Here is a 12,750-nt window from a genome sequence, read left to right as displayed (position 1 = left end):
ATACATCCTTTTCTAGCAGAAAACCTGCCCTGCTGCAGCTGCCTAGCTTCAGAGCTTTTGACATTGAGTGATCTTACTGGCACACGATAATCAAAGCATGTTTACTGAACATCTTCCAATGTCTAGATTGAGTATCCCCAAAGATCTTCTGAAGCAAGAACAGCTACTATGCAGTTTGTCACAACATATTCAGCCTGGGTTGTGGTCTTACATGTATAATTTGCACTTGTCTTCAGCTGGTGCCAAATTCAGAAAACAAGTATAGAACGCATCTTACCTGATTATTCAGATTGTAGAGGTAGCGAGATACAAACACATGAATATTTCTCATGATTTCCAAAACATCCAGACCCTGAAACATCACATATTATCAATTTGTATCATGATAATTCTCAAGAACCACTGACATGCCTAATCACCAGGACTTAAAAGCACTACTTCTGCAGTTACTTGAAAGCATTTTAGGAAGCAATGTTTTCTGTTTTCAAAATGAAATCTCTCCACAATTTTAGTTCAGTGCCTGTAAGATGACACGTGGAAGAAAAGAAAAAGAAATTCAGTTCACATTTGAAATTTACACTTCTGCCTGTTTCCATTTCCAAATTCTTCTGAAACCAAGGTATGCACAGCTCTATCCCACAAACACAAATTTATTTTTAAAGTTCTGCTCTTCTCAGATTTCAGGAGACAACTTATCTGTGTGTCCATAGAAACCTGGACAGTTATCTGTAAGGACATAAGCAGCTAGCTACTTTCTGATGTTATTTCATTCAGTATCTCTAGAATATTAAGTCTGAAGTTTTATATTTCCAGTGCAAGTCTGAAAATTGCTTTGCTTGATAATCCCTTAAATAACCCCTTTTTAGTATTGCTGTGCATAGAGAGGATACTGTTTAATCTATACATTTTTCACTTGTGCCAACGATTGTGCCAGGATTTTGTGGGGAGTCAGGTACATGTGCTTGTGCGTGTATTTTTGTTTTGAAGTGAACCTTATACAAATGACTGCTAGGAAACCAATGTTGTGCAATGTAACTCTTTACAATTACATAACGAACAAACACCATTGGCAATAGATGCCAATAACAAAAGCCAGAAATAGAAACTATCAGTCACAGCACTTTTGTAAAAAGTAGTTCAACATTGTCTTTCAATTCAGGAATAAAAAGCCAACTTGAGCATTAGAGGAAAAAAAAGAGGCTGTCTCTCTAAGAGCTTTCAGTAGTGCAAGTCATGATATGAAGCTGTCTAAAATATCAAAAATATTACACTTTGGAGGGAAACAAATTGTACTTCTTTAGTATCCACCCTATAAACAGTGAGTGCCTATATCATTGACTTGGTATTAAACAGACAGTCAATATGACAGCTTAATGGAACAAATGATGCAGCATACCTGTTCCAGAGTCTGACTGGGAAGATGTGCTTCAGTCATACTTAAACCATAGCGCTGAGTTGCTAGGTTTCTCATTTCACTGTAGGTAGCCCAGTCATGTAGAGCCACAGTTGTTAAGTTGTAGAAGGTCTTGTCCAAATAGTGAGTTACATGAGCTGTAGACACATAAATAAAATGATCTAAAATTCACCCTTTCAATTTAGTTACAGAAGCAAGGAAAAAAGTAAAAAGATACACTCAACCAAATCACAGCAGAGGTGAAAGTAAAGATCAGGAAAGTGTACAACAACTCACCTTTTATATCAATGAATCGATTGAAAAAACGTATTGGGTTGAGAAAGAAGAAGTGAGCTAGATCCTTCATACCAACTCTGAAGGGATTTCTGTCATCCAACTTTAGGTGTGTATGAACTGACAAGCGCAGGTCCTTCTCTATCTCTTTACATAATTTGTCCAGCAAGTGCTACTCAGAAACATAAAATTAAAAAATAATTAAAGAAAAATCATTCAGTCCCTTCAGAACTGCCATCTCCTTTCTAATATGTTCTCAATCTTCTCATCTTAAGAAGATAGATTAGATAACCAGACCTCATTCAGCAATTTGGACTGATTTTCTGCAGAACACATAACATTCGCTTTTGGACAAGCCAAAAAAAAGCAGGTCAGAGGTTAAACCTAAGACTTGGGAAATCTGAACTCACATTTGCTCTCTGTCAAACATTCTTTATAATTCTAGGTATGTCACTAAAGGGGTCACCCACATTCATAGTGCCTCTACTACTAAAAGCCAGGTATATACGCTAAAAACAGTATTACACATCAGGCATTCATACAAGCAGAAGCTGATCTGAGAAACTGCACTTCTCTGCCCACACAGCTGAAACTGTAACTCAGATTTTGCCAGCTTATATAATTTAGAGGGCAGCATTTTCAAGTTCTTGGACAACACAGATACTACTAATAATATGCTGTAAATATTCAAGCTGGTAAGTGATCATTGTCTCAGTTACCGAAATACTTCACACCACCTCAAGGTTGCTAAGATATTTTTATACAATACATGAGGCCTGGTACAGTTGATGCCAGTCTAAAAGATACTCCAAACAGTGATGCATTCCATTTCCTTTTCAAATAAATTACCTCATTGAGCACTTCCATGATTTCTTTGTCATAGCACTCCAGAAGCACCTCATAAGATTCCAAATGTCTTGCATACATCATAGCAGGAACACAGTCCCTCAGTGCACTAAACATATACTGAGAAAAGAAACTTTTATGCTTAACCAACAGATTGACAGACACATCAACACCTCAAATACTGAGTGCTCAAAGCTAACAAGCAAATCAAGCCCAACAGCATTCCCATTTTTATCAAAACAAGACTTCATTTACTACTACAGCTCCTTGTCCCTAACACGCCAACCTGAGGTACTTAGTTGCTGCTGATCTGCTCCCAGGAAGGTTGTAATTATTAACAATTTCATCTTCAACAATCTGTACTACAATCTATATGCTATAACTGACCATGGCATGCACAACAATGGGTCAGATCACTGATTTTAATCAGCATTAGTGCGACAAAGCGTGATTCACTTCCACAGCAAGAACTTAATACCGCAAAGAGAGGAGAAGTGGAGTGGAAGAAGCTACAGGTCAGTCATCCCTCACTATATCACAGAACGTGGTGTCAGGTGCAAACAAGGGCTTAAAATGCTCAAGTCTAGCAAAAAGTATTAACTTCAAATTGAAGTGAGTGGAGAGAGACACTTTAAAGACAAATTTTTAGAGCACTAACAGTGCTCTTTGGATTTTGAGCAAAAATTGTCTTTTCAACCTGGAGGACATAGAAACATTTCCTTGTTATGTGTAACTCATCTGAGTTTTGCCTTTTTTTTCCCCCCTCCCCACATTATTTTCCTTGTTTGCATACTAAAACTTTTTCCTCTACTCCTTTGAATCCCTCCCATTACTAGCATTATTACTTACATGCAGTCTAGCAGAGTCAACTGCATTTTCATACACATCATCTAAGTAGATTGGAAAGACTGCTCGATGCCAGTATAAGAAACAACAGTCACATTGTGCACGAACTCTAGAATACAAGATTACTAATTAGACAAAGAATTGGAACAAGCTGTTTTTCTAACACAGCAATATATATATACACTAGTGTGTTTAAGCTAAAAACAACTACTCTCCAAGCTGATTTTTTTTCTTTTTTTTTAAACAGTTACTTTAATGTTCCAGGTACAATGTTCTTCAAAAGCCCTTGAAAAAGAAAAGTACTCAGCATTTCTGTTTTCGATTAGTATTCACAAACAAACATCTCATTTGCAAATAAGGGCTAGTCAGCCTGTGAAAAAAAACTAAGCCTTACTCCACAGCAAAATTTGAAATAATTTTCTTATTGTGTGCAATTAGCAGCTTAGAAGCAAAACATACATCCTAAGCTTCTTCTGTAGTCAAACAAAAACAGAAACAGGCCCCTTCTGATACAGCTTGCATGCAATACTTGCCCCATGATAAATTATTTTATCCCATAAGTCATCCATTGGAGGTCTCCATAAAATATACACAGTACAGATATTCACCTGGCTTTGAGATAGCTAACATTATACAATGAGTGCCCCTAAAATTACACCCACAGTAATAAAGCCACGGAACTGTGTGTGAATTTACAGCCTGGTATAATCTCAAAATAAATTCTTAAGCCACCTGATGCCAAAAGTAGCTATAGCAAATTTTATGTTAGAGAACTGATTATTTCAGTTTGCCTTACAGCCCAAGCACCAGTAGTTCTAAAAGCTACCAGATTCTACACATAAATGCACTTGCAGTGACATTTATGGCTATCAGGTGATTATAGCTTGAGTTAATAGGAAGGTTTTCATTTAACATAAAGTCTAACCAGCTTCACGTCTTAGGAAGTGACACAATTTCAAAATGATCAGAAGTATATTAGTCTAGCCAGCCACAGTTAAGTAAAACATGACTTGTGTTTCCTACACAAAGATTAGCAAGCTTCAGGCGTAGGCCTAGAATTCTTTCTGTCCATCCCTGGTCCACAACATGCAAAAAATCACAGCACGCAGCCACCAGATTTTGCAACGTGTCAAATGAAAAACCAGCTCCCCTGCCTTCTATGCATCATAAGTCACTGCCTACCTCTCCGTAAGTTCACTGATCAAGTCTAGTTTTTTCAGAACTAGCTGGAGGGGAAGGAGTTCTTCATCTTTGAAAGTTTTCTGTTTGAAAGAAAAAGGCTTTGTAAGATACAACACTTGGGATCTCTTTTCCAACCTAAACGTTTCTATGATTTTAAACAAAGGTCTGTAATAATCACAGCACTCACCATCTGTGTTCCCACACTTAACGCAAGGGAAACAATCAGTCGCCTCTGTTTTGTGCTGGGCCCATTGAGGGTGTTCTCAGCCAACACCAAAGCAGAAAGGACATCCAGACGTTGCTCACTGTACTTTTTATCAGAAATGACTCTTTTCTTTATGACGGAAAGACACAGAAATTAAGAGAAAAGTTAGCCCAAAAGCAATAGCTTACCTGCCCTTTTCAAAGTTTATTTGTTTACCGTAAATTGGGTATTTCTGACAGCAAATCAGGTTTTGTGAACAGAGCTGAGTCCAGATTCACATACTGTCCGTTCAGGGGTATTACATAACTATAAAGTTGAAATATGGGTGTGGTGATACAGTACAAAAATACTGCATAAGCTGCACCGTGACTGTATGATAATTTTTATTCTAAGGTACATTAGAAGTTGGGAACTTCTTCAGCCGTATAAATACATATACTTATGTCAAGTATTTCACATATATTTATATACAGAACAGCTTTTTAGAAGTACTGTTTTGAGAGGAACAGATGTCAGACAAACTGAGATTATTACAGCCAAATTTCAAACACACCAAACAATTTTGATGTGTCTAATTTTGGCAATTAAAGAAATCTATTCTTAAAATTGTAATCTATTCTGTCTTACGTTTGGCTGATAAGCAAAATGTGTTAAACTCTTATCTTCCCATAAACAAATATGTACATATATTGGTGCATCACCACCAGACGTTGTTCTGCGTCACTGAGTTGAGCAGTGAATTTACGCTCTCACAAGAGTCCTGTAAGCCATCATATTAACCACTGCTTTTCACTAAGTGGATAATGACTTCGTAAATAAAAGCCTTCTTGCTTATATTTGCATTCAAATGCTTTTTGAATGTAAACCAGAGATGACGTTGAAAAAAGAAAGTCATTCTGAAAATCACTAGAAACAAAAACTGAAGTGAATACAATGAGAATGCAGGAGTTGAGAGTAAGGACCCCAACTAGGCAAAAAAAAAAAAACACCCAAAAAACAGAAAGCCACCATTTGTGTTAAGTTTCCAGGATAAAAACTCTGATTTACTGGAAAGTTTATGTATATACCTACCAGTTTTGCAAAATCAAGAAAAATAATTCCACTTGACATTAAGAGTTTGAGTTTCTTTTTTAAAAAAAAAAAAAAAACAAAAAACAAACACTTTACATAAATGTAACAACGATTAGAACTTGGGTTACATACCTTGGCTACAGAAATGGAATGGAGAGCTTGATACTGCAGATGCTGAGAAATGTGTGTCACAGAATCTGCCACAACCATACTTCGTCGGTAAAACATGTGTTCTATTGCCTTAAATCAGTGCCAAAACACAACAGTTGATGTAGTTATCAAAACTGTCACCTTCAGAATTTGCTTTTATGTTGGCTGATTCATCCACACATACAGACTCTATACCTTTCAAAACGTATTGACAGTTGCAGTTGCAATTAACCCTCAGAAACCGAGAAAAAAAAAAAAATCAAGCCATACAAGAGCATAAAGAGGTTTTGTTTTCTGTTTCAGGGTCATTCGTCTGAATAATCCAGCTCTGCTCAACAAAATTTTAGAAAGCAACTGCAAAGCAGACTATTTCCTTTTGGAAAAAGGCTGAATAGAAAATGCCAACTAAGGAAGCTGGTTACAAGTTACACCAGTCAGTTCTGATCTCCCAGTCCTCCTGTACAAACCCAGTCTTGAAAAAGAAACCATGCAAAACTACTTCCTCATTCAGGTTCCCCATTTCATCTTTTCCACTCCCACCCTTTTTTTTTTTTTCCCCCCTTCATTTTAAATACACATGATATCTGACCTACAGTTCTCATCCAGTGACCTACCTTCAGAAGTTCCACAAGTCTGCACAGAGCTTTCACTGAGGTTTTGGTCATAGGTTTTTGCATTGACATGTAGAGATTCATCGTAGTTTTAATGATGGTGCTAAGACTATATGCATAAAGAAAACCCTAAAAATAAAGTAAGGACAGAAAAAAGTTTCTTTTTTCCCCACTACATATTATTCATACACACCAGACAATTAACTTTTACCCCTAAAAGAGAACTCCCACCTGAGTTGGGTAGTCTGAGATGGATCTCAAAGCTGAAAGACCAAACCTGCCTAGCAGTTATTAAATAGTATGATCATTAAGCTTTCCTGGAATCTTTCAAATTAAGCATAGGTCAGTGAATCAGTCAGTGAAGCTCTGTCAAGTTAAGAGAAATACTAAGAAAGTTTCACAATCAAATATTTAGTCAGATTCACTTCTGCCACATGCCATATGGATACGCACCTTCTACAGGTTTACTTAAGAGAGCATCAAATAAGCATTTCAAGTTTTAGCTTACTTCTAGTAACACAATGATCACAGAACTTCAGTGATTTTTTTTTTAACATCTAACAGCTTATACAAAAACCATCTACTTTTTATATCATTTTCCGTATCACCACACTCAAAGATTGCACACCTGAATGAAGACATTACAGCGGTTAGAAAGATCTTCAGCAAACTTATCCATGCGTTGCTCTTTTGACAAGATAGATTCCATCTTTGTCATCCACGAGCTCACAAAGACATAATATGACTGCATATCTCTGGACAGGGAAACAAACAAACTGTGTTTAAGGAAGACTATCAGAATTTTCTATTTCCAAAGCCTAAATTCCTCTATGGGAAATACACTACTAAACATTTTTAGGTTCAGTCCCCAGAGCTCTCAATTCCTGAAAGCACCTAAATCTCATTATAGCATACATTTCAGTTATCTATAGATAATCCTTATCCTATCTATAGATAAGGATTAGTTAATCTGTCCATTATAGCTGTGCAAGAATACCCCAAAGAGAGCCAAAACTTTCTGTATTCTCTTCTTTCAAGAGAACAACAGTTCTTTAAGGAGTACATACACTGAACTTCTTTAAAATTATATAGTGAATAAGTCTGCTAAAAATGTTTCTAAATAGTAGCCAACAAGTCCTCCATGAGTTACTAATTGCTTCCCTCTAAGTTGAAATTTTTATAATGTATCATAACTTCCCACATCCAGCCCATCTCTTAAAGAGCATACTTCTCCATAAGATAATCTGCCTTAATTATACTAGTTATAGGAAGAAGCAGATTGAAACATAAGTAAAACAGTAGTGAAAAAATAATTTGCTCAAAGACAACACAGGCATGGAATTCATAGAATGACTTAGGCTGGAAAGGACTTAAAAGCCTATCCAGTCCAAATCCCATGTCATGGGAGGGCTGCCACCCCCCAGCTCAGGCTACCCAGGGTCCCATCCAACCTGGCCTTGAGCACCTCCAGGGACGGGGCACTCAGTACCAGTGTCTCACCACTCTGAGTAAGGAACCTCTTCCTTACATCTAATTTAGTTTCCTCTCTTTTAGTTTAAAGCCATTTTTACCTTGTCCTCCTATTACGAGATTGTGTAATAGCTATCCCTTTGCCTCCGCACAACCCCTCCTCTCAAACCAACTTCCACATACAGGGTGAGAAGTAAACCTCTGAATTTCTAGTGTTTATTTCTGTCCCACCAACCAATTTCCACCCTCTTGGATTGGTTTGCAACAAAAACAGATCTCAGCCCTGTTAAGTCCCTATGAAGTGCAGAGCATTCATTGTTCACAAGACTGACAACTCAGAAGTTTCAACTCAGCTTGTAACAGATCTTTTGAAAGAAATTTGAGAAGGCAATGACCGGCAAGTGACACACACAGCACAAAAAAGAAGCTGTTTGACAAGTACAATTTCACAAACCATTAAATAAGCAATGATGACATAAAGAAAATATAAGCTTGCAGAGTAGAGAAGAAACCCCTCCATAAATTACTTAACCTATATGGGACTAATGTCCATGGACACACAGAAACCAGAGAGCCTTATCAGGAAAAAAAAAAAAAAAGGCAGCTCAGGTTACGAGACATTAATTTTAAAAAAAGCTTAAAGTATATAAAAAAAAAAAAGTTACCTGAGAAAAATCAGATACTTAAAACCATCAAGAACTTTGTGATTTAGGTCAAGCAATAACAGTTTTTCCGAGAGCATGAAAAAACATTTAGCTCTGACCAACACTTTTCAAGCAGGATTGTAGAAAGTGCACCAACTTTTTTCTTGCTACTTAGTGTACTAATGTGTTTTGTAGCACTGCTAAGTTTAGGAAAGAATAGGGAAACCCACATGTTTACAAACAGCACAATGAAGTAATATTTAGGTAGCATACTTGGTAAGTGACTGAGCCTTCTGCTGTAAGAAGTTTTCCCTTTGTGTTTTAATTGTATGAATACTTTTCTTATCCAGAAGTTTGGCAGCAGCTGGTATCTTCTGAATCAGAAAGTTATCAGCAAACCAGATAATGTTTGCAGTTAACGTGATGGCTGGTACCTGTAGCCAAAAAAAAAAAAAAAAAAGGGGGGGGGGGGGAGCATATTAGAAAGTGTAGGGAAAGGCAACAGCAGATAACCAGTTCTAAATTATCTGAAAAAGGGTGACGGAATGGGTAAACAAATCTTTCTTTAATTGGATTGTGACCAAGGATCAGGGCTTATCAAGTACTCCAAAAGGAGGATCTCCAGGTAAAGAACCTTCCCTCCTGGTAGCCAGCCCTTAAATGAGGCTTAGGGAGGTGAACTGCTTTCACTTGTGCTCCCTGGGCTCGCTGTGTCCCTTCACTAGGTGCTCAATCAGGCTGGTTCAGGCTATGACTTCAGAATTAAGAAACAATGAATAATAAGTAATTACACGAAAACACTATGGCACTATGCAAACTTATGACACATCTGCTTCTCATGCCTCCTGTGAACCACAACAAACAATTCAGCTTCTTTTACATCTGCATAATCAGTTTCAAAGTATAAATGATCATATTTTAAAAAGTCCTCAAAAACGTTCTCCTCTAGAAGTCCATTAAGGACATTACAAGCAAAGCTGTTACCATTCTCAGTGTTTCCTCTACAGTGTTACAGAATTTAACCATTCCTTAATATTACCCAAAACTAAAAAGCCCTGATCACCTTTAACTTAGAGGGCTTTCAAAACATGCGTGCAACCAAGCCAAATCCCAGAGCATTTATTCAGTCCCACGATGTTCACACTACAACCAACAACTGTTTGTCCTCACTGCCGTATTAAACTTGAGAATAAACATTTTAATGATAATTTTAAGTTATTTTACATTGCTGCTTACTAAGTATAAAACACAAAGTGACTGCACGGGCTTTAGACCGTCTTTTAAAACAAAGGAGAGAGGGGAGCATGTTGTAAAAAGGCAGAAAGTTTTGAAGTCTGTTCTCTGACTCCTTTTGGTAAACTGTGTTCTTTCTATTCCCAAGTCTTAAGCACACTACACAGCCAAGAAAATTAACCCCTTCATTTATATAGACTATTCCTTTCCTCTTAATTATTAACAAGAAGAGCAAAGCACTCACCTTTTTGCAGACATCCAGCAATGACTTGTAAAATTTCTTGTCTACGGTCCGAAAAATCTGAAAATGCAGTACAAACAGGCCGCAGATGCCTACATATTTATCCCTCTGGTCAATCTCTGAAGGTTCACCTGCAGAAACACACACACACACACACACACACACACACGAAAGTCCCTTTAGAAATCTACTCACGTGTTTAGAAACAGTGAACCTGACAGGAGAAACATCAGTTTGCATTACCAAGTTTGCCTTCAACATTTGCAAAGGCTGTGCGAAGAGTGTGAGCAAATTCTTCAGCAAACGCGCTGTTCTTTGACACAGACACTCCACCATTTATGGAATCAAACTGCTGTTCTATACAGGCCTATAGAAAAAAAATTTACAATGCTGTGAATTTCAGGCTTCAAAGATAAAAATCTGCAAGAGAAGAATTATGCTAGGGTTCATTGGTATATGTCACATCGTGCTTATTTGAAGTCACAACCTTAAACTTCATGTGGATTTTGATATATGTTTAGGTTGTTTCATATACTAAACCATACAGGAAACATTAAAAACCTCTCTTACACTTAGCATTTAAAAAAAACTTAATGATTTAAAATTTCTGTCATGGGGTACTTATAAAGAAATCACACGATGTGCTGCTGCCAAGAAACCAGATGCGTATTTGTACTAACATTTACTAATGCCCATTACCTAAACAAGACCACCCTATGTATGATGCAGATCATGATCTCGTAGCATGAAAATACTCATAACCACACAATAGTCAAAATGTAAAAATATAGAAACAGTCTAAAATCTTCATAACTGTTATTATAGTCTTCAGTAGGATTTCATTTGAGAAATTAGTCACGTATGTTTGTTAGGGAGGGGTGTTGGCAGGACAGGAGGGGAAATGAATGAATAACAGAATCTAAACTGATAATGAAGCTTTTGTATAAAAAGTCAAGATGAAAAAAAACCACACAGTTGGTAGCAGCATCCTTTGAAAGGAAGGGACAAATTATGTTTTATCATTTAGCAGTTTAGCTGTAACTAGAATTAAGTGGATCTATACATAGCCTGAATAACCACTATGGAAATTTCTGGATGAAAAAAGAATGTCCTTGAGAATATGTCCTAATGCCAAGTTTTCTGTGTTTCTTTCATTCTACACAACAGCAAGCATTAACTGCATTCAAAGCCTGGCACAACTCTAGCACGAGGGAAGCAGAAGGAAGGATCACACAATAGATCCACTATCTGGAACAAACCAAGCCAACAAACAACAACAAAAATATACAAACACACACAAAAAAAGAAAATACACACAGAAGTGTGGCATCCTATTAAAAACTATATTATAAACAGTCTCACTTTACTGTCAGTTTTCTCTACCATATTGGTGAACTTTAATTTTGTTACCTGAAATATCATTCCATCAAGCAACTGGCATTCCAGTTTCAAAAGCAACTTTTCAAATGGCTTCAGTTTATCTTCTTGAATCCCAAACTTGGAAGGGTTGTGATGGACAGATTTTAGCAGCCTGTAAGGAGTAGACATAAAAAGAATTTAAGATGTACTGACAGTTTATAATATCCTACAGTATCCTAATATCACTGTTTTGTGGAACAGGTTTTAACTGCCTGTATCTCTGCCCAGCAGCAACTCCAAATTATTAAAAACAAACAAGTCTGTTTAAGCCACTTACATTTAAACAACTACAATCTATTGAGATTTTCATTGAAATTGTTCTTTTTCCACTAATTTAGCAGCCTACATAATTGTTGATTCTTTACTTCTTGCTTTAGATGATGTTCTCACTCAGATCTATTCCAAAGCCTTCGATCAAAACGGATATGAATGGTCTTAAGTCAGTTCTGCATAAAATAAGATTTCTTATCAAATGCATTTTAAACCCCTTGAACCATTATTCTTTTTCAAGATACTTACCACACAGCTTCTGGAATGGCAAATGTGAAATTCAGCACTAAAAACTTCCTTATGCTGTTAGAAGGACAAAATGGGAGCTTTGCCCTGCTCCTTCTTGAGGTTTCCAGATAATGCACGAGGCTAAAAAATTCCATGTCCCCAAACTAATTTTTTTGAAAGAAGGCACATGCACATGCTTTTATCTTTTATGTCATGAGAATATTTGTCACACCTTCAGAGACACACCTCTTGTACATTGTCCAGTGATCCTTCAGAGTGGCATGATTGTCAATTATTTCATCCAGAGTGATTAAGACTGTCAGCAGTTCTCCCAGATGCTCATACATCGCCTGTTTGAGAAAGAAGAAAATGAAGTGTTTACTGCATGTGGGGCACTTCATATAAAATACCAGGTCTTTTCAATATGTGATGAGCCAGCAAGGCATCAGCTAGAGAGTTAAATCAGAGATTTCCTGGTTGCTTAAGTATTTAATATTATCTGTAATGGCAAACAAGGAAAAACAGTTTGTATGCAAGCACCCCCTCAGATTCATTGATCTGACACTGAAGATAGGATTTTCAAAATTAGCTAAAAGCAGAAGCACATATTACACACAGTAACAAAGCATGCAAACACTTTTCAGCTA

At 36.9% G+C, this 12,750-nt stretch overlaps 1 protein-coding gene across 1 annotated transcript in view; it reads right to left on the bottom strand.

Moving 5' to 3' along the window:
• WASHC4 (WASH complex subunit 4) overlaps window positions 1-12,750 on the bottom strand; it is a gene marked incomplete at both ends in the record, with an annotated part of 37,072 nt that overhangs the window by 11,498 nt on the left and 12,824 nt on the right. The window contains 15 exons of the mRNA XM_079547126.1: window positions 278-352; window positions 1,397-1,551; window positions 1,691-1,859; window positions 2,537-2,653; window positions 3,383-3,488; window positions 4,562-4,641; window positions 4,749-4,895; window positions 5,970-6,077; window positions 6,602-6,727; window positions 7,227-7,353; window positions 8,986-9,146; window positions 10,190-10,317; window positions 10,430-10,553; window positions 11,597-11,717; window positions 12,350-12,453. Coding sequence (XP_079403252.1) covers window positions 278-352; window positions 1,397-1,551; window positions 1,691-1,859; window positions 2,537-2,653; window positions 3,383-3,488; window positions 4,562-4,641; window positions 4,749-4,895; window positions 5,970-6,077; window positions 6,602-6,727; window positions 7,227-7,353; window positions 8,986-9,146; window positions 10,190-10,317; window positions 10,430-10,553; window positions 11,597-11,717; window positions 12,350-12,453 — 1,848 coding nt within the window. The remainder of the gene's footprint in view (window positions 1-277; window positions 353-1,396; window positions 1,552-1,690; window positions 1,860-2,536; window positions 2,654-3,382; window positions 3,489-4,561; window positions 4,642-4,748; window positions 4,896-5,969; window positions 6,078-6,601; window positions 6,728-7,226; window positions 7,354-8,985; window positions 9,147-10,189; window positions 10,318-10,429; window positions 10,554-11,596; window positions 11,718-12,349; window positions 12,454-12,750) is intronic.

This window comes from Tetrao urogallus (genome assembly GCF_951394365.1).
Source record: "Tetrao urogallus genome assembly, chromosome: 1".
NCBI classification, from domain to species: domain Eukaryota; kingdom Metazoa; phylum Chordata; class Aves; order Galliformes; family Phasianidae; genus Tetrao; species Tetrao urogallus.
This window is presented reverse-complemented; position numbering and strand designations above follow the sequence as displayed.